This window comes from Carcharhinus amblyrhynchos, chromosome 22 (genome assembly GCF_965287045.1).
Source record: "Carcharhinus amblyrhynchos chromosome 22, sCarAmb.v2.hapA, whole genome shotgun sequence".
NCBI classification, from domain to species: domain Eukaryota; kingdom Metazoa; phylum Chordata; class Chondrichthyes; order Carcharhiniformes; family Carcharhinidae; genus Carcharhinus; species Carcharhinus amblyrhynchos.
This window is the reverse complement of record NC_137345.1, coordinates 15,905,106-15,930,077: the sequence shown is the minus strand read 5'-3', so window position 1 is coordinate 15,930,077 and position 24,972 is coordinate 15,905,106. Positions and strand designations below refer to the sequence as shown.

General features: G+C 41.5%; 1 protein-coding gene across 1 annotated transcript; it reads left to right on the top strand.

The window, feature by feature from the left end:
• The first annotated feature begins 1,544 nt into the window (after positions 1-1,544).
• On the top strand, positions 1,545-16,215 carry LOC145356947 (acidic mammalian chitinase-like). The gene is made up of 11 exons (XM_080209958.1): positions 1,545-1,569; positions 4,634-4,663; positions 4,747-4,948; positions 5,184-5,240; positions 5,668-5,815; positions 6,972-7,096; positions 9,436-9,562; positions 9,682-9,864; positions 10,988-11,104; positions 13,694-13,832; positions 15,974-16,215. The coding sequence occupies exons 1-11, from the start codon at positions 1,545-1,547 to the stop codon at positions 16,213-16,215; spliced, it is 1,395 nt and encodes a 464-aa protein (XP_080066084.1).
• Positions 16,216-24,972: the final 8,757 nt, after the last annotated feature.

Genomic DNA, 24,972 nt, shown 5'->3' with positions numbered 1-24,972 from the left:
TTCTAAACTCCAGTGGAAACAAGCTCAGTCTGTTCAAACTCTCCTCATAAGACAACCTGCTCATTCCTGCTCTGAACTTCCACCTCAACACATTTGCATCCTTCCTTACCACACATATGCTGGAATTCTACAGCCCCACCTGCCACGGGATCAGACCGGATGAGGGGCGGACAACAGAAATGTCCACTGACTTCAGGCAGGAATTTCCAGTCTCGCTCGTGCGAGGCCACAAAATCCCACCCATTGTATTGGATATGCAGTCTCACCAATCCCCTGCATGACTGAAGCATAACATCTGATGTTCCATTCCTCTTCTAGTAAAGGATAGCACTCATTAACCTTCCTGATTAATGCTGCACCTGCATTCTAACCTTTTGTGACTCATGCACAAGAACACCCAAATCTTTTTGCACCTTAGCATTCAGCTAACAATAGGATCCATTGAGCTTATTCAGTATTCTTCATTTTATTCATCCACAATTTTCTTAGCTCATTTACCTTGTCAGGGTTTGGATCTGTGTTGAGGGGAATGGCATGTAAGATCCTGCTGTGTGCTGTGCTAGGACAGAGTTGTGAAAAGAGCAATATGAAGCAGTCTTGAGTCACCTAGAAAGAAGTGTCTCTTTGTTCAATGCAGCAGGATTTTTCTTCACGCTTTTGATTTCCACAGTCGAGTGATAGAGAGAGTGGGCCCTGTGAAATACCTCACCATTAGCAACAGTGATTTGTGCCTTGTGATAACATTATTGGCATATTTTTGAAGTTTCTATAAAGATTGTTGCCTAAAATTGCATTTATTTATGAGTTTAATCAAGTAAAAATCTATAGGGGATATGTTCTGTAAGATTAATTTTTACTATGTAAATGTAATTTTGTGTGTTTAAGTTTTCTTTTCTCTTTTTAATAAATACTTTAATTTCCAAGTCAAAATATCCAGAAGTATTACTGGAATATGTGATCGCTGACTTTAGCATATGCATCTTGTTGCAGCGAAACATAAATTGAAATCTTTGTGATAAATTACCAAGTTTCCCTTTGGGGTAGGTTAGCCCAGAAATTACTGTCTGCCATTTCATAACATAACTTATATGAATTATAGTTCTGCTTTACATGCAGGATCAAATTTTTAATCGCCCAGTTGCTCACTCATCCTGTGCTGAACTCTCACAGCCCAACATGACGCAAGCCAACAGGAACAGCCTTATCTACCTGGATCAGAAGCATTGGGCTATTCCTCTCTTTCCACGTTAGAAGAACATGGGTCACTCAGTGCTTGCCAACAAATTCCTAGCCTCTTTCCAGTACAGGAGTAAGTTTGGGGTTACAATGAAGGTCAATAAACTTGATGACATTGCACAGGCAATAATTGTCACTCATGAGAAGGTGAAAATAATGTTATGAAGATAAGATAAGAACCATTATTTTTCCATTGTGACTGATCCGTCACCAGTAATAAGGTTAATGATTTGTACAACTATTTACCACTAATGATAAACTCAGTGTATAAAAGAGAGAATCGATGCCCACAACACACTAGCTGCAAGATGGGGAAGTTTCTGCTTGGAACAGGTAAGTCTGTTTTACCATTTCATTACCTTTGATATTGTCCATGAACATGAAACCATGCTTTATATAAATAAATCTTCATTTACTGAGTGGGTTGATATGTTCAAAAAGACTGACCATCAGCATTTTAAAAGTGACTGGAATGGCAATTCCTAAATTGGCTGAGCTGTCAGATAGCTGTACCTTACAAATTATAAAACCAGCAACAAGAAGCTGGGATGTCTACAAGCAGCCCACCACAGACATAGGCAGGGTCGCATGATGACACAATGGTTAGCAATGCAGCCTAATAGTTCCATTGACCTGGGTACAATTCCAACCATTGGTGACTGTGTGGAGTTTGCACGTTCTCCCCACGTTGGGGTGGGTTTCCTCCAGGTGCTCTGGTTTCCTCCCATTCTCCAAAGATGTGTGGGTTCGGTTGGCCATGCTAAATTGCATCTTAGTGTTCTAAGATATGTAGGTGAGGGAAATTAGTAGGGTTAATATGTGGGGTTATGGGGATAGAGCCTGGGTAAGATGTTCTGTTGGAGAGTTGGTGCAAATCCAATGGACTGAATTGCCTCCAACTGCACTGTTGGGATTCTATGACAGATGTCCCACCTCCAGAACCATTCACAACTGATTCAGGCATAATCTTTATATTCAGCTGGATGTGGACCAAGTCATTAAATCAATCACTTTGTACAATGGAGATCCTGTGGCGAGCTAGCTACTGCTTCTTCCCAGACCAGTCATAGGAGATCAGAAAGATCCTCAGTTGGCATGGTCTGTCTCTCCGTGTCCAACAGAAGCTTGGGCCCTGCCTAACTTTTGACCAGCCTCAAATAGCAACACAGCAGCTACTGACTCCAAAAGAAGACATAAATCATTTATAATCATCTGGTGTGTGTATGTGCGTGCTTATGTGTGTGTGCATGCATGCACGTTTGTATGTTTGTGTGTATGTGAAATGTGTATGTGTGAGTTAGAATGTTTCTGAGGCTGAGGCAAACAGAGGAATAGAAGCTGCAGGCTTGATGGGCCGAAGGGCTGGATCTTGTGCCGTACTGTTTCTGTTCTTTTGCTCTTTGTTCTTTGTTTTGTACAATACAGATGTTACATGTTTGTAAAGCATATTAAATACTATTTCCAATAAACCATTCAAGAAACCTATATAATTGTTTAAAAACATATATTATGGTCAACTGAGAGGTAGGGAGTGAAGTTATTCTACCATTTATCACGTCACCTTAACAATATTGTAAGATGCTATCTGTAATTTCAGCCTTAAGATTATAAGGTGATTAGAAGAAAGTGAAGACACCTTTCTCAAATTCAACCCTCATTGTAAATGAATTGATTCTTAACTTTAACTGAAGATGCCTTGTTGTTGGGTGATCTGTTGTCAATGCATGTTTTGATCAAACTCAACGCTATTGTAAATAACCTATTGAATTCTCTACCTGCTATTCCTCCGCTAAATGCTCTTTGACAGTAACATGAATCTGAATGTTTGTGTTGTGATGCAAAATAACATCTATATACAAGCGTGACAAAGTACATGGCCCCATGTTAATTCTTAGGTTTACCTGTTTCCAATTTTGATTAGTGGTGAAGTTGATGAAAATAAAGAGTTGAGTATGATAGTAGCCCTAACTGCAGCTGAAAAAAGTAGTATCTGAGGTAAAAATAATGATTCAAAGGGTAAAATCATAGAATTTATACAGTGCAGAAGGTGGCATTCAGCCCATTGAGTCTGTATCAACTCTCCAACAGAGAATCCCACCCAGTCCCTATCCTGGTAACCCCACGTATTTACCCTACTAATCCCCCTAACCTTCACATCTTGGGACACTAAGGGACAATTTAGCATTGCCAATCAACCTAACCTGCACACCTTTGGGAGGAAACTGAAGCACCTGGAGAAAGTCCACAGGCATACAGAAGAACGTGCAAATTCCACACAGACAGTGATCTAAGACCGGAATTGAACCCAGGTCCCTGGAGCTGTGAGGCAGCAGTGCGAGCCATTGCGCTACTATCCCCATTTTAAAGAAATTTGCTGCTATTAAATAAGGTCATTCAACTATACAATTCAGAAGTATTGAGCTGGTCGATCAGACTGACGCATTATTTTAATTAGTGTACAGCCAGATTATTGAGCCATATGCAGTAAATGCAAAGTCTTGCGGTTGTATTCTGTACCTCTCTATAAAGGTCCAACTTTAGTCAGAAGATCAAGTGTCCTATGTTGGTAAACGACTGCATCCTATTAACCTCAAGATATAAACTAACGCAGGAATGACTCACATTTATATATTGCATTTAATGTAGAAAATCACTGCAATTCCCCAGAATCAGTGTTGCCAAGATCACAGACTTGGTGATTTGCACCCTTACCTCCCACATTGTCCAAATATGCTTCCCTGTAGGGCAAATGAACTGTGGAGGTAGGACTGATATTGACAGCTCATCCCAAAGATCTAGTTAACACCCAAGGTCCAATTCTGGGATGGATTAGTCTACTTTCTATCTCAGTGAACTGGAAGATGTCAGAGGTGTTGATGAGGCTTTTGTCTCAAGGTAGGCTGAGATAGGAAAGAAATTGGACCATGTTACTGAGGTGGAAATAAGCTGTCTTGGCAATTGACAGAATAAGTGAATGGAAGCTCAACTGGGCACTGAACAACACTGAATTGGTGAATGATATGGTTCAGTCTGAGACAGTAAACAGGAAGGAGTTGGTGGTTAAGTTAGGAATGGGTGTTGTGGATAGTGAATTCAATTTTATAATGCTTAGCTGGAAAAAAGATGCTTTGTCTCAAACTTGTTAATCTGAAGTACAGAGGCAGAGGAGGGTAAGGTTCTTTCAATGTAGAGCCAGGTGTTTTCAATGTAAGTGTAGATCCTGACCCCCATGTCTGTCAATCTCACCAAAGGGCAGCCAATAGATGAGGAAAGGATTTTGACCAAGGATTGATTCTTAATGGTTCCTATTCACTCTATAATAACATTGCAGTGAACCTTAAACCTTTCAGCATATCTTGATCACATTTTAACACTTCTCCTACATTCTTTATTACAGTGGTGGTCTTGTTGGCATGCCTGGAACTGGGTGAGTCTTTGTGCTTTCTAAACTATTTTGAATTTTATGTAAGTAGAGGCTCAGTGTTGATTTTCCTTTCTCCTCACTCTCAGGCTCTGCCTTCAGACTGGTTTGTTACTTTACAAACTGGGCTCAGTACAGACCAGGGGCGGGGAAATTCAAGGTCGATGATGTGGATCCCTGCTTGTGCACACATCTGATCTACGCTTTCGCTGGGATGAAGGACAATAAAATCACCATCTTTGATGCAAATGATCTGACTCTCTACCACTCATTCAACAGCCTTAAAAACAAGTATGATTATTCTATAAATATCGAGAAAGTAACTACAATGCTAAATGTAGTGTGAAGTCCTTTCTATATTCTGAGTATTCTGCATTGAGGTTTCTTTGTGCAATTAAAATTTAGCACTAAAAGAAGAAAGCAGTAAAAAGAGAGGAACAATAATGATTTTTAGCAGTTCCTGATGTGATAATAAATACATTTGCTCATGTTACTTATTCTAAAATTTGTTCATTTTTTCCAACAGAAATAAAAACCTTAAAACACTCCTATCCATTGGAGGCTGGAACTTTGGAACTCAGAAGTAAGAAGAAAATATGTTATTATAGTATTGGGTGAAATGTGCTTTTTTTCTTATTTCTCATAATATAAAATACACTAAGATCGATGAAGTATTTTTGGAAAAGTTTACATTATCGTTTTAGATAATAAAACCATAGTGGTTATAGATTACCTGCTAATGAGCATACTGTGGCAATGTTCAGCTGTCGGTAAAACATAATTCAAATATTATTTAGAAGATGTTATTTGACAGGAACTAATGCATCATTTTTATAAAGGCTTAATTTAGGTTAATATGCCCAGTAAAGACTTATTCAACTGGCTACCGAGAGCAGTTATATTTCATAGCACAGCTAGCTATAATTGATTTCCTTGTATATTTGAAATTGTAAAATTTGGAAACCGAAGTGCAGACATTGTTTAAGACTGTACTCTGCTCTCTGCTCCAGGTTCACCACCATGGTTTCCACCCAAGAAAACCGCCAAATTTTCATCCAGTCTGTAATTGCCTTCCTCCGCCGTTATGGATTTGACGGTTTGGATATTGACTGGGAATATCCTTACTCACAAAAACATCGCTTCACCTTGCTGGCAAAGGTAGGAGAAAACGTATTTCACAGGATGCCCTCAGTCTATCAACTGAAATAAAACACCTCTCAATCCCAGTTTGTAAATTCCAGATCCTCACCAAGGACACAGAACATAGGAACAGAGACAAGTCACTGAGCTCTTCTGGTCTGTTTTGCCATTCAATGAGGTCACGGCTGATCTGTAACATACCCTCTATTAATACAGTTAGGAAGAGAGGTTTAAGAGAAAATTTCTCAGAATTTGCGAAAGATGAAAATGGAATATTTTAATATGAAACATTTGAATTTTCACAACAAAGTAATTTGATGGCATACTTATTCAACACTGTTCTGACGGCTGTGCAATAATAGCTAATGATCTGTGTTTCATTGCCCTACATCTGATCATGATTTGGTAAATTATTATAAGCCACTTATCCTTTCTTTTTTCGAAGTTGGATAATTCTTCAGTCTGTGTTTAAAACCTAACATCTGAGATCACATACCAACTGACTCAAGAACTGCTTCTTCCCTGCTGCCATCAGACTTTTGAATGGACCTACTTTATATTAAGTTAATCTTTCCCTACACTCTAACTATGACTGTAACATTACATTCTCAACTCTCTCCCTTCCTTCTCCCCTGTGTAGAAAGAACAAAGAATAGTATAGCTCAGGAACAGGGCCTTTGGCTCTCTGAACTTGCGCCAATCATGATGCCTACCTAAACTAAAACCACATGCACTTACAGAGTCCGTATCCTTTCATTCCCATCCTATTAATGTATTCGCCTAAATGCCAGTATCATACCTTCTCCCACCTCCTCCTCGGGCAGCACATTCCAGCCATTCACCACCCTCTGTTTAAAAAAGCTTGCCTTGCACATCACAAAATTTCCCCCATGAACCTTAAAACTATGTCCCCTAGTGGATGCCTTCTGTACCCTCAGAAGGAGCACCTGACTATCCACTCTGCCCATGCCACTCATAATCTTTTAAACCTCTACCAGGTCACCCCTCAATCTCTGTTATTCCAGTGTATTCTATGAATGTCATGCTTTGTTTGTAGAGCACACAAGAAACCATACTTTTCGCTCTTGTGACAATAATACATCAAACCAAATCAAGTCAAATCATTTGTTGCGGTTCTGTTGGTAAGAGAAACTTTGTTCATTTCAACTTCTAGGAAATGTTGGCAGCTTTCGAAGCTGAGGCACAAAGCTCTGGAAAATCCAGACTGCTGATCTCAGCTGTGGTGTCTGCTGGGATGGGCATCATTGAAATGAGCTATGAGGTTCCTGAACTTGGAAAGTAAGTATCCATATTAATCACACAGACAGAGTACAGGGGAGGTGAAGAGAGATAGAGTGAATAGTTGGAAGCTTTTTCCCAGGGCAGAAATGACAATTATAAGGGGCACAAGTTCAAGATAAGGTGGGGGGGGAGGGGGAGGGGGGAGGTTCAGTGGAAATGTTCAGGGGAAATATTTTACACAGAGGATGGTGGGGGCCAGGAATGCACTGCCAAGTGAGGTGGTCAAGGCAGATACGTTAGTGGCATTTAAGATTTATCTTGATAGGCATTCGAACAAACGGGCAATAGAGGGATATAAGCAGTTTGTTTAGATAGATAAATGTGATCGGCGTAGGCTTGGATGGCAAAAGAGCCTGTTCCTGTGCTGTACTGTTCTTTGTTGTTTGTTCTTTAAAGGGAGGTTGAATTCATGTACTCAAGTCTGGACTTTGTTTCTTGCATGGCTTTGGGTTTAATAGTTTCTCTTATTGACTGGGAATGACCCGTTTATGCTGTATTCACAACCTGGGTAATGCTGAGAAAGCAAAACATGAAAGCAAGCGAGCAGTAGAAAACAAATTTGTGCCACTTTTAACAGCTTCAGAGAATCCCAAAGATATTGGCTGGAATTAACCCAAAAAATTTCTAAGTGTCGAATTCAACTAGAGTAACTGGAGTTTTTTTCCAGTGGGAGGTCCATCAAAAATCTCCCACACACTGTGCACTGCAAAGGCCACCATCATGGATATCATTCAATCTCAGGGGGCAGAGCCTATTCCTGCTGGAGAGACTGAAATCAGTGAGCCAAGTGGGCCACTGCACATGTGCTGGTCTGTCAGTGCCGAGATCAGCACATGCATAGTGGCCCCACACTGACAGCCTCCCCCTTTGCTGGCCAACTCGGTCCTCTGCCCCCCACACTCCCCATGGGCTGATCGCTGGACCCCCGACCATTCTTGGGCCCAGCCCCAACCCATGGAAACATCTAGAAACTAGAAGCAGAAGTGGGTCATTCGGCTCTTCGAGCCTGCTGCACCATTCATTTTGATCATGACTGATCATCAAATTCAGTATCCTGATCCCCCCTTCCCTCATATCCCTTGATCCCTTTAGCCCCAAGTGCTATATCTGATTTTTTTTTCAAATCAGACAATGTTTTGGCCTCAGTTATATTCTATCATAGTGAATTCCACATATTCACCACCATCTGGGTGAAGAAATTTCTCCTCACCTCAGTTCTAATCCTCAAACTGTGACTCTTACTTCTGGACCCCCTCACCATTGGGAATATTCTTTCTGAATCTACATTGTCTTGCCCAATTAGAACATTATGTCTTTCCCCCCGATTCGGCCCACCCCCATCTCTCCAATTTCCTCATCCCCATCCCCCCCATTCCTCCCCCAACAGTTAACCCCCCACAGTTCTGATGACCCCCCCCCCACAGTTCTGAACCCCCAGCAGGCTGCCCACCTCCCCCAGCTGCCCTCCCCCACTCCCCCAGCCCCCGTGACCGCTGGCCTCCCTCATTCCCTGACCAATCCCTCCGCAGAGTGGCAGTGGGACCCTCCACCCCACCCCCCCATCCCCAACATCAGTGCCCAGGACATTTCATTTATCTCTTACTGTTCAGCTTAAACAGGGTGCTGCATTTTATAAGAAGTCTGAATACACAATAGAAATATATAACAGTCTTCATGCTGGCTCAGTAGTAGCACCCTGGCTCTGAGTCAGACCATTGTGCACTCAAGCCATGACTGAATTGAAGTGGGTCATCTGGCACTCCATTGCCATGCTCAAGGGGTGCTGCTCTGTTGTATTTCAGACATGATATTAAACTGAAGTCCAATCTGATCTCTTAACCACATGCAAAAGGCTCCATGACATTATTCTCCCAGTGCCCAGGGGACTTGGCTGGATGGCTGGTTCTTGATGCAGAGTGAATCAACAGCTTAGATTCAATTCCCGTACCGGCTGAGATTATTCATTAAGGCCTTTCCTTCGCAACTTTGCCCTTTGCCTGAGGTGTGGTGATCTTCAGGTTAAAGCACCACTCGTCAGCTCTCCCCCTCAAAGGGGAGAGCAGCCTATGGTCATCTGGAATTGTGGTGACCTTGCCTTTTCTACCACAGCCAAAAGCACCAAATAGCTCCCATTGACTGTTTATCTCAACGACTAGATGTTGAAAGTAATTCAGTGTCTGTGAACTGTTTTGGGATATCCTGAACCATGAACAGTCCTAGATAAATGCCCTTTTTGTTTTGTAATTGTTCGAATTAATTTGTTTTAATGAGCCCGAAAACTCCCATTTATTTTAGTGAAAAAGCTATCAGTGTAACTCCGATCTCTCCTCATACAGATACTTGGACTTTTTCAATGTGATGACGTACGATTACTTTGGATCTGGGAGAACCCACACTGGAGAAAATAGCCCCCTTTATCCTCTTCCAAATGACAATACCTATGTCAACATTCACTTTAATGTGGTAAGTGTTCATGAAAATAGTAACTACCATATTTATTATTTCCAGTGGGTAACTGTTTTCTGCCAGATGGATAGCAAAGCTTTTCTAGCCAATACTTTCATATTTTTTCTTCCCTGCAGGCATTTACAATGAATTACTGGAAAAGTCAGGGAGCTCCCCCAGAGAAACTGAACATTGGAGTTGGTACATATGGCCATACCTTCAGACTAACCACATCCCAACATGGTGTTGGAGCCCCATCTGGAGGACCTGGGCCAGCTGGCAAGTACACCAGAGCAACTGGAACCTTGGCCTATTATGAGGTATTGATACCAGTGCAGTTTCCATATTCTGTAAAATGTTTCATTTGCAAATACAAATTAACCAAGTGCTGAAACCTACACCCCACCAAAACCAAGCTTCGCTGTGAAAGATTGCCTCAATCATATGAACATCCTCAGGCAGATTAAGTAACATGTTAGAATGTATTTTTATCACTATCATTGTTGTCAACCACGACAAAGATGTCATGCTCCTTCAGTAGTGAGCAAAGCTTATGCTGATTTGAGTTCCTGTGTACAGAAATGGCCACAATGAAGACTTTCACAAACTAAAGGACAGTTTTAGGTAAAACCCTTGTGTACTTTAAGTGATAGAAGTATCCAGGATGGCCCAGTGTTAAATCAAGCAGTGCATTCTGATATCCTTATCAAAGACACTCCAGCTGATCATCTATCCCATGTATGAAGGTCCTGCTGACTCTGCCAGCCTCACAAAACATGGCTTCACTCAGCTTAGGCACCAACAGAACAGGAGCTGAAACATGTCATCATATTCTAATGAACAGAGACAATGCCACATCCTCCATCATTGGAAAATGTTTGACTGTCTTACACAGGCCATTATTCTCAGTCTCAGAAAATACTCCAAGGAGAAAGTGGAGGATGTAACCTGTCACATCCTCAACCTCCCTCCCTCAAGGAATTTCCATTTTACTGGGTACACTTAATACAGCCATTCCTTAGCAGTTTGTGTGACAACATTTGACTGATTTCCACATTATTGGAAAGGTAAGGAAGCTGGTATTGATGCTATTCTTTAAATCAATCTCTTTATAATGTGATTAAATGAAATCCAGGCACTTCTTTGGCTCCTTCAGTGACTCAGATTGGAAAGATGCAGTGTGAGGAATCAATGATTATCTTTTAATAAAGGATAATCTTACTCACCATTTGCTATTACTGAATAAAAACATCTTTTTTCAACAGCAATAAGGAACAATGCACCCCAGTTTGAGGAATTCAATTGACAGAAAATTTTATCTGATTAAAAGATGGAAGCTATATGAAGTGAGAAAGGTTATTAGCGTACATTGAAAGAATTGTAAGCCACTGATGATTTGTGACCACTGATGCTTTGAAAGCTAATGCCTCACTCTTCTCACAGATCTGCTTATTTTTGAAAACTGGCCATGCAGGATGGGATGCTCCACAGATGGTTCCATATGCCTATAATAGCAATGAATGGATTGGATATGATAACGTGAGAAGTGTGGCAGCCAAGGTAACTTTGATAAACTGATGTTTATTTGCCACAATATTCATTGTCATATACAGTTGGTGAGATTCTTTGGTCTCCCCTCAGCATTTTTCTGGGCGGCTGGAGGCAGTGCATCATGTGCTGGTGGCACGATTCTCTGTTTCTGCTGCTGTCAATGGAAAATCCCATTGAAGCCACCCGATGCCGGTGGGAAACCCGTGGCAGGGGGTGCGCCACCAGTGGGACCAGAGAACACCACTGGCAAGAATGGCCAACTTGTTTATTGCAATCAGCAGTAGAATCTTGTTGGTATATCAATCAATTGATGAAGAGTAACCTTAGACCATTATATACACACACAATTGTTGGACTGTGTACTATGGATGAGATGGGCTTTGGTGTGTTTGAACTACCATTTTAACTTTTGATGCAGCCTCTTACACAGACCTGCTGGGAGAAATTCACACTTCTGTTAACTCACTTCTTTGGTTGTGCTTCCCAGATCCTACTCACTTGCTGCTTGGAAAAGATTTTCCCAAATTCAATTCACACAAATTACTTTAAATCTAAGATCTCTAATGTTTGATCATTTCATGAATGGGAAGTTCCCCCTTTCTATTCTGCTCAGATCCAGCATGATTTTGAATCCTGTATGCTCATGGCATTCATTTCCCGAAGAAAAATCGTCCTAACTTCTCCAGTCTGTCTTCTGTCGTGGCTCAGTTCCACATTCCCGCCCTCTCCCCATAAACCTTAATCCCCTCTCTTATCAAAAACCCATCAACCCGCGTCTTAAAAATATTTAGCGAGGTAGCCTCCACCACTTCAATGGGCAGAGAATTCCAGAGATTCACCACCCTTTGGGTGAAGAAGTTCCTCCTCAACTCCGTTCTAAGCCGCACCCCCTTTATCTTGAGGCTGTGCCCCCTAGTCCTACTGTCCTTTCTGAGCGGGAAGATCTCTCCACCTCTATCCTATCCATCCCATTCATCATCTTATACGTCTCAATGAGATCTCCCCTCATTCTTCCAAACTCTAGTACAAGCCTAATTTATTCAGCCTCTCCTCATAGCTCCTCTTTCCTGGAACCATTCTTGTTAATCGTTTCCGCATCCTTTAAAACATTCAAGCCCTTCTGAAAGTACAATGCCCAGACACAACACTCCAGCTAAAATTAGAAAACCTTCCTGTTCTTGTATTCTACACCCCAATTAATAAAGCCCAGGGTATTGTATGTGTTAATGACCACTCTCTCAACCTGTCCTACCACATTCAATGATTTGAGCACATATGCACCAGTGTCCGTTGCTCCATGTTTTTCCAATTAGAGTGAATTATTTCACATTTCTCTGTGTAGTAGGGCAAATGCATGGAGTGTGAGCTGCAGTAGGAGAGGAATGAATATAAAGGGTTAAACAAACAGCCTGACTGGAGTAACTACATTCACTGCAGGCAGACACATGACAAATTACAAATAACTACATCCCTGACAGTGCTAAACAGTCGCACCCCAGGTGAGATCTTTCTGAGGTTACAGCAACAACAAAAGAATCAATATGACTTATTAAGGCCTCACAATGTCGAGAGGATCTATTGTGCACCTGGAAAATGAATAAAGTATTAAAGGATATGGGGACAATTAACACAGCATCGAAATCGGTTTGACAAACAAAACACTTTGATATTTCAAAATGGTAGATAGGATATGTCCAGAAAACAATTAAAGTTAAAGCACACATGACAATGGATCCACATAATGTGATCAAAACAGAACTGTAACCAATTCTAAGTAACAATATATGACCTAATATAAACATAATGCTTTGTAACATAGAAAAGAGTGTAAGAATGTGTAAGAACCAATGATAAGCAAAGTAGCTCAGAAGCAAGCTGGAATTACAGCTTTGAGTCCTACTCTCCCTCATGCATATTGAATAAAGCCGTTTTTGTTGAAGTTTTATATGGTGTCAGAAGAATCAGTTGGCTCATTCCCTCCAATACTTTGCATTGAACTCATCTGTCGCCTCTCTGTCCACTTCACTAACCTGCCTATGGCCTTTCAAGGTCTGAGTTGTGCCTGATACAAAAATGTTGATGTCATTAAGATGTATGAGTTAAAGAAAGGGTCCCAGCACTGAACGTCAGGGAGCATAAATTATATTTGGGTAACAGTTACTTGTAAACAAGGATTTATGAATTAAAATTGTGAACAATGTCCTTTGTAATTGGACAGCATGGTAACACAGTGGTTAGACTGCTGCCTCACAGCATCAGGTACCTGGGCTCGATTCCTGGCTTGGGTCACTGTCTGTGTGGAATTTGTACATTCTCCCCCTGTCTGAGTGAGTTTCCTCCGGGTGCTCTGCTTTCCTCCCACAGTCCAAAGAAGTGCAGGTTAGGGTGCATTGGTCATGCCAAATTCTCCCTCAGTGTACCCAAACAGGCACTAGAATATCGCGACTAGGGGATTTTCACAGTAATTTCATTGCAGTGTTAATGTAAGATTACTTGTGACTAATAAATAAACTTTACATTTTACTTTACTTTACTTTTACTTTCCTTCACTCTATATTTACTTTACTTCACTTTTTAATTGCTTTGCTTTACTTTTAGGCCGATTTTGTGGTGAAGAACAACTTTGGAGGAGCCATGGTGTGGACTATTGCTATGGATGATTTCTCCGGTGCTTTCTGTGGTGAAGGGCCTTATCCTCTCATTGGTGCACTTCACAGTGGGCTTGGAATTTCTACAGGTAAATATCACAATTCTTGGTTCTGATTATTTGTTTCTGCCACAAAATCATTATGGTCAGCAGCTAATGACTAATATAACTGAGCAATTATTTGGAGTATTTGAATATATTTTAATTTCAACATTGTGAGAACCACAGAAGTGTGACTACTTGAATATTGCTGAGCCTCTATAAGATTGATATTCCTAAAATCAGATGTGACGTGCAGTGGAATATTGGACCATGTTGTAATGATGCAGGGATGCAGGGGTGAACTGGTTATACACAATTTGTTCCGGTATTAAATTAGGAATAACTCATATTCAAGAGCTGGAATTTAAAAGAGAGGTACTTTTACCCATTTAATATAATTGAACTGTGTATGGCTATGTGCAAGAAATAAGCCAACCAGTTCTCTTAAGTTAACAAGTAAAGAGTGAGTTTAATTGCTAAAACCTATGCAGGTGAAGATACAAAAATTGCTAACCAAAGGTGTAAAATGAACAAATATGGCTAAAAATGAACAAATATGGCCAAATACTCACTAATGCAGAAACAACACACATACTGAAGTATTAACCTTCTTTGAAAAGGACATTTCCTCAAAGCAAAGAACACTGGCTTACAGCAGCTACCAGGTTGCATTTGTCAATATTGTTTTCAAATACTGCAGGCTGGTGAAGTTTAACGTATTGGCCATAATGATGATGCAAGACACACATGACCAATAGTCGATGAGTGACAATGTTTCTACCTTCATATCTAGATTTGTACATCTGTATATTGTTCACCTAAATCTAATAAGTTGGTCTTGGTTTTGGCCATATCAATGTCCCATCAACCATTTCACAGCCAGTCCAACCAACTTACAACACACACAATCCAATATACCCACCCAACAAGCATGCAACATAGAAGTAAGATTCTGTAGAGTATCAGATGTTAAAAGTAATAAGTAGACTCAGGCAGAAAAATAAACATGGGGTGTGATTTTCCCATCCCGCCTGCCACAGGAATCATAGCTGGTGGGACATGGACAATGCAAAGGTCCGTTGACCTTGGACGGAATTTTCCAGTCTTGAGGTGGGGGTGGATGGAAAATCTTGTCCATAGTGTCCGGAAACTTATTCATGGCTCAAGGTAGCTGTACAGTAGCTGCTGTTTCCTTATGCTTTTTCCCTGGTGATTTTTGTTTTGATTCAGAGTTCTCCCTTTAGGACTCCTGGTTTGCAGCAATAAGGTCTTCTATTGGGTTTTTCCAAATCACAAACTGCTCAGCTTTTGATGAAAGAGTTTTCACCAAAAGTTTGCCCTGGCACAGCCTCGCTTTATTAAAATCTAGTATCTTATTACACAAGAGCTGAATCATGGGACCTCACGCTGAGGTCCTTGCAAATGAAACATAGCACCCGCTGTAAGCCAATGCCCTCTGCTGAGGAAAGATGTCCTGTTAAAAAAAATTAATATACATGAATGTCCAGCTGATGACATCTTAATTTAACATTTTATACAACATGTCTTCATGAAAATAGTAACAGGTGAAGTCAAGAATCTGTATTGGTTGTTGCATTCAGTATGCATTGATAATTAAATAAGTTCAAGATGTGTGATTTATAAGATAACGTATTGTGATACAAATTTATTAAGTTGCTTTTTATTAGAATTCAATAACATTTTGTGCAACTAGACCAAAAATAAAACTATAATTAGACCACAGTTCAAAATCTGCTCTCCAACAAATAAACTCCAGACAGGATTGGCTCTGTTACAAGATTTGCTCAGTAATATTTATTTAACTGAATATCAAAAGAGTTCATTCCTGATACCATAATGAATGGAACTTCTACCTTAGAATTTAAGAACTTTTTTTACTCCATTCTTAAAATTACAAAGGCAATGTGCAGAGTGGGCAGGGCAAGCTCTCAATCCGTGACCTTGCTTGCTCCAAAAACCAAATTTAAATTGAATCCAATCCATGGTCCCCAAAAGAGAGACATACAAAGTCCAAGCTGATAAGAATAGGCATTGCACCTAATCTGGAGCTTGATCTGATGCTTGATCTTAGCCAAAATGCAGCAACAGCTATTTACTTTGCAGTGTTTATCTTGTCTGCTACTAATTTTGAAGCAAGCAATGAAATAGTGAATTTTGTTTTCTGCTAGGTTGTGTTCCATCTAAAACAACGTTGGCACCAGTTGCTCCACCTACACGGTCTCCTGATGGAGGCGGTGGAGGCGGCAGTGGTGGAAGTGGATTCTGTGCTGGCAAAGCTAATGGTACCTACGCTGATCCAAAGAACAAGAGCAAATTTTACCAATGTGATGATGGAGTGACCTACCTGAAGAATTGCGCCACTGGGTTGGTCTTTGATCCTTCCTGTAACTGTTGCAACTGGCCGCAATGAGAAAGCAGAAGGTAAGCTTGCTTACTCAGAATCACAGAATTGTTTCCACGTAGAAGGAAATCATTTATCCCACTTTGTTAACACTGGCTCCCCAAATAAACATCATGACAGTGTCATTCCCTGCTCTTTTCCCCATACCTCCGCACATTATTTCTATTCAAATAATCATCTAATGCCCTATTGAATGTCTGAATGGAACCTGCCTCCCCCAAGCTTCTAGGAAGTGCAATATACAGACCCAACTTGTCGCTGTGTGAAAAAAGCTGTGTCTAGCGTCACATTTCCTTTGTTTTGCAAATCACTTTATATCTTTGCCCTCATGTTCTTGATCCTTTTATGGCAGGAACTGTTTTTCCCTTCCTACCCTGTCCAGTCCCCTCATGATTTTGAACATTTCTATTAAATCTCTTCTCAGCCTTCTTCTGACCAAGGAGATCAGTCCCAACCTCTCCAATCTATCTTCATAACTGAAATTTCTCATCCCTGGAACCATTCTTATAAACCTTTTCTGAATTCTCGCTAATGTGTTCACATCTTTTCGACAGTGTGGCATTCCAATCTGTAGACAATATTCTGGCTGAGGTTTAATTAACATCTTGTATAAATTTTGCATTACCTTCTTCCTCCAATAGAGGCTGGGCTTCTATTAATAAAGTCCAGAATACTATATGCTTTATTCACTGTTTTCTCCACCTGTCCTGCCACCTTCAATGATCTGTGCACATATACACCAATATTATCTCTCTAAGTTCTTCCACAAAATGCATCACTTCACACTTCCCTGCATTGAACTTCGTCTGCCATCTATCTGACTACTCCACCAACTTGTCTATGTCTTTTTGAAGTTCTATGCTATCCTCATCACAGTTTGCAATGCTTCTAAGTTTTGTTTCACCTGCAAACTTTTAAATTATCCCCTGCATACTAAGATCTAGAACATTAGTGTATATCAGAAAAGCAAGGGTTCAAGTACTGATTCTTGGACAACTCCAGCACAAACCTTCCTCCAGCCTGAAAAATATCCGTTGACTGTTACTTTCTGCTGCCTATTATTCACCCACTTTTGTATCCACATTGCTACTGTCCCTTTTATTCCTTTCTTGCATGTCAGTTATGTGGAGCTGTGTTGAATGCCTTCTGAAAGTCCATATAAATCACATCCACTACATTATCCATATCAGTCCTTTCTGTTACCTCCTCAAAAAAACTCCAGCAAGTTAGTTAAACATGATTTCCCCTTTAGAAATCCAAACTGGCTCTTCCTTAGCAGCCCATATTTTTCCATATAACTACTAATTCTATCCCGAATAATTGTTTCTGGAAGCTTGTGTACTACTGATGTTAAACTGACTCTTCTGTAATTGCTGGGGCGATCTTTATAAATTTTTTTGAATATAAGCCTAACATTTGCAATTCTCCAACCCTCTGGCACCTCCCTTCCTCTGAGTCTTGAGAAGACTGGAAAACTATGGCCGGTGCCTCTGCAATTTCCATTCTCACCTCCTTCAATATCCTTGATACATCTCATCTGTCCCCAGTGCCTTGTCAAAGTGACAGTTTATTCAACACTTCCTCCTTATCAATTTTAAACCCTTCTAGGGACAAAATTGTTTTGCCTGTCACAATGTCCTGCATAGTGCCTACTTTCTTGATAAAGGTGGATGCAAAGTATTCATTTAATATCTTAGACATGCCCCCTTGCCTCTCTGTGTAAATCTCCTTTTAGGTTCCTATTCCTCCTTTCACCATCATTAACTATTTATATGCCTGTGGAAGACTTTGGAATTCTCCTTTATGTTAGCTGCTGGTATTACCTCATTATCCCTCTTTGCTCTTCCAATATGCGTTTTCACTCCCTTCTGAACCTCCTGTGTTCCTCTTGGTTCTCAACTTTACTTTTTACTTGACACCTGTCAAAAGCACACTTACTTCCTTTTCATCCAGGGAGCTCTGGAATTGTTGGTCCTGCCTTTTCCTTTTAAGGGAATATAGCTTGACTGGACCATTTCTGTTTGAATATATCCCATTGTTCAGCTGTAGGTTTTTTCTGCCAACCTTTTGTTTTAGTTTATTGCAGCTCCATTATTAATCCATTGAAGTCAGCTTTCCCCAGTTAATTATTTCTACTCTGCATTGCCCGTTTTCCTTTTCTGTCATCATCCTAAACCTTACTCTATAATGATCATTGTCTCCTAAAGATTCCACCACTTGATTCATTTCCCCCACTTCATTTTCAAGAACCAAGTCCTTTCTTGTTGGGCTGGGCACATACAGTGGTAGAAAATTTTCCGAAACATAACCTAGGAAATTTTGCCCCTCTCTACCCGTAGCAGTACTTCTGGTGCAGTCCACATTTGAGTAATTAAAGTCACCCATTATAACTACTCAATGACGTTTGCATCTATCTGTAATTTCTCTGTTCCTCTCCATCCTTCTCACTAATTGGTAGTCAATAGACTACACTGAGTTTTGTAATTGCATCTTTTTTGTTCCTTAACTCTAGTTAAATTAATTCTGTGCTTGAACGCTCGGAAACATCCTCTTTCTCCAGCTCTCCCTAACCAATACAGTTATTTCACCCTCTTTCCTACCTTTCCAGAACACCTTACACCCAGAAATATTTAATGCCCAGTCCTGCTTGTTCTTGAGCCAAGTCTGTGTTATCACTACATTATACTTCCACAATGAAATCTGCAACTGTTAAGTCCCCAATTTTATTCACTACTCTATATATGCACAGTAAACAAAGTAACAATTCAAAGCAGTATTCTGTTGAAAACAATAATGTGGAAGTTGTTTAAGATATAGCCTTTATTGGAAGTGCCAAAGGAATCCACTTGGAGGTTAAGATAGATGTGGAAAAGCCTGTTTCTATCCCACGGAACTCATTTCTTCCTCTCTTGACTGCATCCTCGCTCCTCTTATCCAGTCCCTTCCCATCCACATTTGCAATTTCTTTGATGCCCTACAGCATATTAATAACTTCTAGTTCCCTGGCCCAAATCACCTCCACTTTATCATGAATGTTCAATCCTTCTATAGCTCCATTCCACACCAGGATGGCCCGAGGGTTCTTCACTTCTTCCTCAAACAGAGGTCTCAGCAATTCCCATCCACCATCACTCTCCTCCAATTGGCTGAACTTGTTCTCTCACTCAACAATTTCTCCATTAACTTCTTTCACTTTCTCCAAATAAAAGGTATGGCTATGTGTTCCTGTTTGGGTTCTAGTTTTGCCTGTCTCTTTATGGGGTATTTGGAACATTCTTTGTTCCAGCCCACTCCGGCCCCCTCCCACAACTATTTTACCTGTAAATCAACAACTGTTTTGGTGCTGCTTCATGCTGGCATCTGGAAAAAATGCTTAATTTCACCTCCAATTTTCACCCCTCTATCATCTTTACATGGTCCACCTCTGACACCTCTCTTCCCTTCCTTGGTCTCTCTGTCTCCATGTCTTGTGATAGACTATCCACTAATATCCACTACAAGCTCTCCAACTCCACAGTTACCCCAACTACAGCTCTTCACACCCCATGTCCTGTAAGGCCTCTTTCTCATTCTGTTAGTTCCTTTGTCTCCAATGCATTTGTTCCGATGATGCCACTTTCCAAAATGGTGCTGCCGATATGTCTTCCATCTTCCTTAATCATGGCTTCCCATTCACCATGGCTGACAGCGTACTCAACCTAATTTGACCTACCTCCTGTGTCACTGTTCTCACTCCTTCTCCCTCCCAGAACCAGGGTAGAGTTCCCTTTATCCTAACCTTTTACCTGACTAGTCTCCACAGTCAAAGGATCATCCTCCACCATTTCTGTCAACTCCAGCATGCCACCACCACATGTTGTCATTCTACAGGCACCATTTTCTCTGGGATACCTTGGTTCATTCCTTCATCGCAGCCAACATATCATCCCCTTCCCAGGGCTCCTTCCCTTGCAATCATAGAAGATGCGACACCTGCCCCTTCACCTCCTCCCTGCTCACTATCCAAGGGCCCAAACATTCTTTTCAGGTGAAGCAGTGCTTCACATGCACCTCCTTTGATCGGGCCTATTGCATTCACTGCTCCTAATGTGGTCTACACTACATTGCAGTGACTAAACACAGACTTAGTGACTGCTTTGCAGAATGCCTTCCCTTAGTCTGCAAGCAGAGCCCAGACCTTCCTGTCGCTTGCCATCATAATCCACCACCCTGCTCTCCTGTCCACATGTCTGTCTTTGGCCTGTTGCAATATGAAGCCCAATGCTAACTGGAGGAACAGCACCTCATCTTCCGTTAGGCACTTTGCAGCCTTCGAGACTTAACACAGAGTTCAATAACTTCAGACTGTGAACTCTCTCCTCCACCTTCACCCAATTTACATTTATTTAATTTTATATTTTTAAAATCGTATTTGCATTTCTTCCATTGTTTCATTTTTTTAAAATCTCACTTTCCATCTTTTTTTCCTTACCACTGCCTCCTCTTCCATCAACCCACTCAGGCTGTCCTTTGATACTCTGCTTACCTTTGTTCTGCCAATAACACGTTCTGATCTTCTAATGTGCAGCTATCAGCCATGATCTTAGCCATAATCACCACCATTTATATTCCCCTTGTCTTTTTTTCCATGACCTCTTTGTCAATTTCTCCCATCTCCACCACTGCTGGCCCCCTCTCCAACACTGCAGCACCCCCAAACACTCCCCACCCCATCATAGCAAAACAAAACAGGAAATGCGGGAAAATCTCTGCCGGTTTGACAGGATCAGTAAGGAGAGAATAGAGCTAATGTTTCGAGTCTGAATGGCTCTTCATCAGAGCTTAAGTATAAATCTCATCCCATTTTCTATTGCCTTCTGCTCTAATGAACAGTCAACCATACACAAAATGTTGGCTCTATTCTCTGTCCACAGATAGTGCTGCGATTTTCCAGCGTTTTCCGATTTTTTTTCCTGATTCCTGCATCTGCAGTAATTTACTTTTATTTAAATTGAACCATTATTGTAGAAGAGGAGAACACTAAAATACTCTTTGTTTTTCTAGGCTGCCACCAATCTTCGTTGGGCACCAGTGAAGCTGTAACTGGTCTTCAGTTTAATTACTGAAGGGATGTCACTTTGTTCATGAAAACCATTAATGTACCACATCTAATTTGTCTCAACTGAAGATTGAGAGAATTGCAGTTTAAGCAGCAAAATAAATTCATTGGTTCATTAAGGAAACTGTCTATTGGTGTTTTGTTTTTAATGAATGAAATGCAACAATATCGGTTGAAAGGATTTCACCAGCATGAACTCATTTCCAACATAACAGTTTAAGGCAGAAACAGACAGTTGAAACTTTTACACACAGACAAAGCGCAGCTCTCTGATATCTACGCTCATTCCAGCACATCACAGGGAAAGCATTTCTGTGTCCAATGTTGTGGGTGGGACAAAAAAAGTGATGGAATGTTTAAAGGTCTATTGAACTTGGATTGGAATTATTGGTCTTGGGGTTGCTCAACTGGAAAAATCCCACCTCAAGTGTGGTTTTGGATGGGAAAACCGATGAATAACTCATTGGTACCATTGTTGCATTTTTGTGCCATATTTGCATGGGTTTCAAGCCACCTCTGTGGAGAGTGGCTTTTGATTGGCCCACCCTGCCAGCAGCTAAGCATTTCAACCAGCTCCACTTAACGTCCATGCCCCTTAGCATTCTCCAGCACTCCCCAGGATTTTCCAGCATTCCTAGAACTCTCGAGCACGACCCAGCATTCTTCAGCACACCCAGTGCTCCCCAGCATTTTCCAGCACCGCCACCACTCTGCAGCACTCCCTGGTGTTTCCCAGTGCTCCCTAGCATTTTCCAGCACTCCCCAGTGTTTCTCAGTGCTCTCCAATGTTCCCCAGCTTTCTCCAGCACTACCCAATGCTCCTCACGCTCCCCAGGTCCAATGCAGACAGTAGCTACAAAGAAGTCTTCCGGAAGACTTAGTGGGACATCCTTTGCAAAATACTGGATGCAGTGGAGGAGCATCAGCACATCCTGTACCCACGCATAGGGAGGAGACCCTCAAGCAAGGTCACCAACTCTGTGAAGGAGGCTGTGACTGCACGGGGAAGCGCCAACCTGCTGCAGAAGCTGGCCATTGAGTGCCCTAAATGGATGCATGATCTCCATTCTGCCAGGGTAAGTCACTCTCAGCACTCTCCATTCACATGCACTCACACACCCACCATCACACATCCATTGGGAATTCACTCACTGCTACCTCAAGGGAAGCCACAACATGCTCTCCCAAACAAATCTTCATCTCCTCTGTGACCCATGTCCTCATCAAGCCTCAGTTGCTGGAGCTGCAAAGGCTTTGTCATCTACACCCCTCAGATTGAAAGGCCAAATGTAGGAGTTCTGGCGCCTTCTGTTCAAGGAGATTGTGCTAGCACTCCAAGGCAGCCAGGTCAACAGTGCAAGTGTGGTGGAAGCAGTGAGAGTAAGATTTCTGCTTTGCACTGGTGGAGGATATGAACTTCATGGCGCAGAGCATGAACGCTATAGAGCAGGACATGAATTTCATGGTGCAGAGCATGAATGCTATGATGCAAGACATGAACTCCATGGCACAGAGCATGAACGCTATGGTGCAGGACATGAACTCCATGGTTCAGGCACTTATAGGCATACACACGTGTCTGTGCCAGAGGCTGGCAGATCTTCTCAACTTCAGTCCAGAATCATTTAGATGTAGGGTGGCTCAATATGCACTATTCTGATGTTTGGGATGATATCTCACCCACACAAGAATGAGCAGCATCCAAGTCATATTGAAGCTTCACAACACTCAAGAAACTGCACATTTCAGGAAAGCAGCTTGTTTGATCAGCGCCTCATTCACTATCATAATATTCACTTCCTTCACCAGTGGTGCACAGTATCAGCCGCCTGCACTACCTATAAAGATGCATTATAGCAACTCATCAGACTCCTTCCACAGCATCTTCCAAACCTGCCACTACTGCCAGATAGAAAGACAAGACACATGGGGACACCACCAGCAAGTCTGTCTCGGAGTCACACATAATCCTGACTTTGAATAATATCACTGTTCCTTCACTGTCACTGGATCAAAATTCAGAAAATCCCTCCCTTAACAGCACTGTGAACTGCAACGTTGCAAAATGACTACACCACCACCTTCAAAAAGGGCATGAGGTGATGAGCAACAAAAACGTGGGCCTTGCTAGTGACACCCAGGTCCCATAACAGAATCACAAAATGAGTGGTGATGCAAATTTGGAATGAGTAAAATGTTCACTTACCCTAATGGTGTGGATTAGATCATTGACCCTTTTCCTGCACTGCAGGGAGATGTCCTATGGACCCCATGGGTGCTGGCTCCCCTCGTAACCTTCTGCTAGGTGAGTTGAGTGGACCTCCTGCTGCCATCCCTGAGAAAGAGGGCATCTGCCTTTCCTTGACAGTAGGTGGCATTGCTAAATCAAGGGACCAGGTCTTGCTGTCCTCTGCTGCAGATCTTTCTGCAAGAGTCCTGCAATTGTTAACAAAGGCCTGTCTGTGTCTGTTTCAACATGGCATTTGGATATGAGGACAGAGCAGCTGTTCAACATCCATCCCACCAAGAGACTTAATGTAAACCATGCAGATTTATTTATTTATTAGTCACAAGTGGGCTTACATTCACACCTCAATGGAGTTACTGTGAAAATCCCCTAGTTGCCTGTTTGGGTACACTGTGGGAGAATTTTAACACGGCCAATTCACTTAATCTGCATGTCTTTTGGACTATGGGAGGAAACAAGAGCACCTAGAGGAAACCCATGCAGACATGGGAAGAGTGTGCAGACTCCACACAGACAGTGACCCAACCCAGGTCCCTGGTGCTGTGAGGCAGCAGTGCTAACCACTGTGCCACCGTGCTGCCTCGAGGTTAAATGAGTGAGCTGAACATTGTGCAATTCAGTGCATTTACCCACTTTGCTCTGCAATGTAGATCTCTCTGACTTCCCACTCCCACCAAGGCTATTGTTCCAGAGCAAAAAATTCCACTCAGTGGCTGTGGTTGGTGATCTTGCAACAAATAATGGCTCAAATTCTGAAAAACAAAATACAGTTTGTATTTTAATGATATGGAATAAACTATCAGCAATGAAGTATCTGACATGAGCTTTATTGGCTTGAATTTACACCTCTCACACAAGTTTGAGGAATTATTCCATCTTCCAAATCCCAGATAACATGAGTATTTTTCAATTTTAAAAGATCAGTTATTTCAGTAAAAGGAGCCCAATGAAATTAACACCAATAGATATTGTGCTGCATTGAAATGGGGACTTCACTCTCACTTGCATTGAATGGTGGAGCTATTCACACCCATCAGGAACTTTAATGCAACCCTAACCAACACTGGGTGATTCTGATGCCATGTCTACCTACAGGTAGTGGACGAGTGTTGTAGGCAGGTTCAGGGCTGAAGCAAGAGTGGTTTCCTGGTACTAGGAGCAACATTTCTCCCTATAGCCTCCACAGAATATCTGGGCAGATCAATTTCTACAGAGGTGCAAATCCATTTCGATTTGGATCATACAGTCAGTAAAGGATCTAATTTGCATAGAATAAAATTTGCGTATGTGATGGTCCCCGACTTCTATTCTAGGCAGATATCCTGTACGTGGCTTTCATTAACGGACATTGCATAAAATTACATAATAAGGCAAAAGTAATGCAAAAGGCCTTACCTTAGGCGGGAGAGAGGGTACAATA

Bases quoted from the DNA above. Each gene is read 5' to 3' on its own strand.
- LOC145356947 (XM_080209958.1), top strand. From the start codon at position 1,545: ATGGGGAAGTTTCTGCTTGGAACAG. The intron at 4,949-5,183 runs GTATGATTATTC...TTTTTCCAACAG, and splicing joins TTCAACAGCCTTAAAAACAA to AAATAAAAACCTTAAAACAC. The intron at 9,865-10,987 runs GTATTGATACCA...CTCTTCTCACAG, and splicing joins GAACCTTGGCCTATTATGAG to ATCTGCTTATTTTTGAAAAC.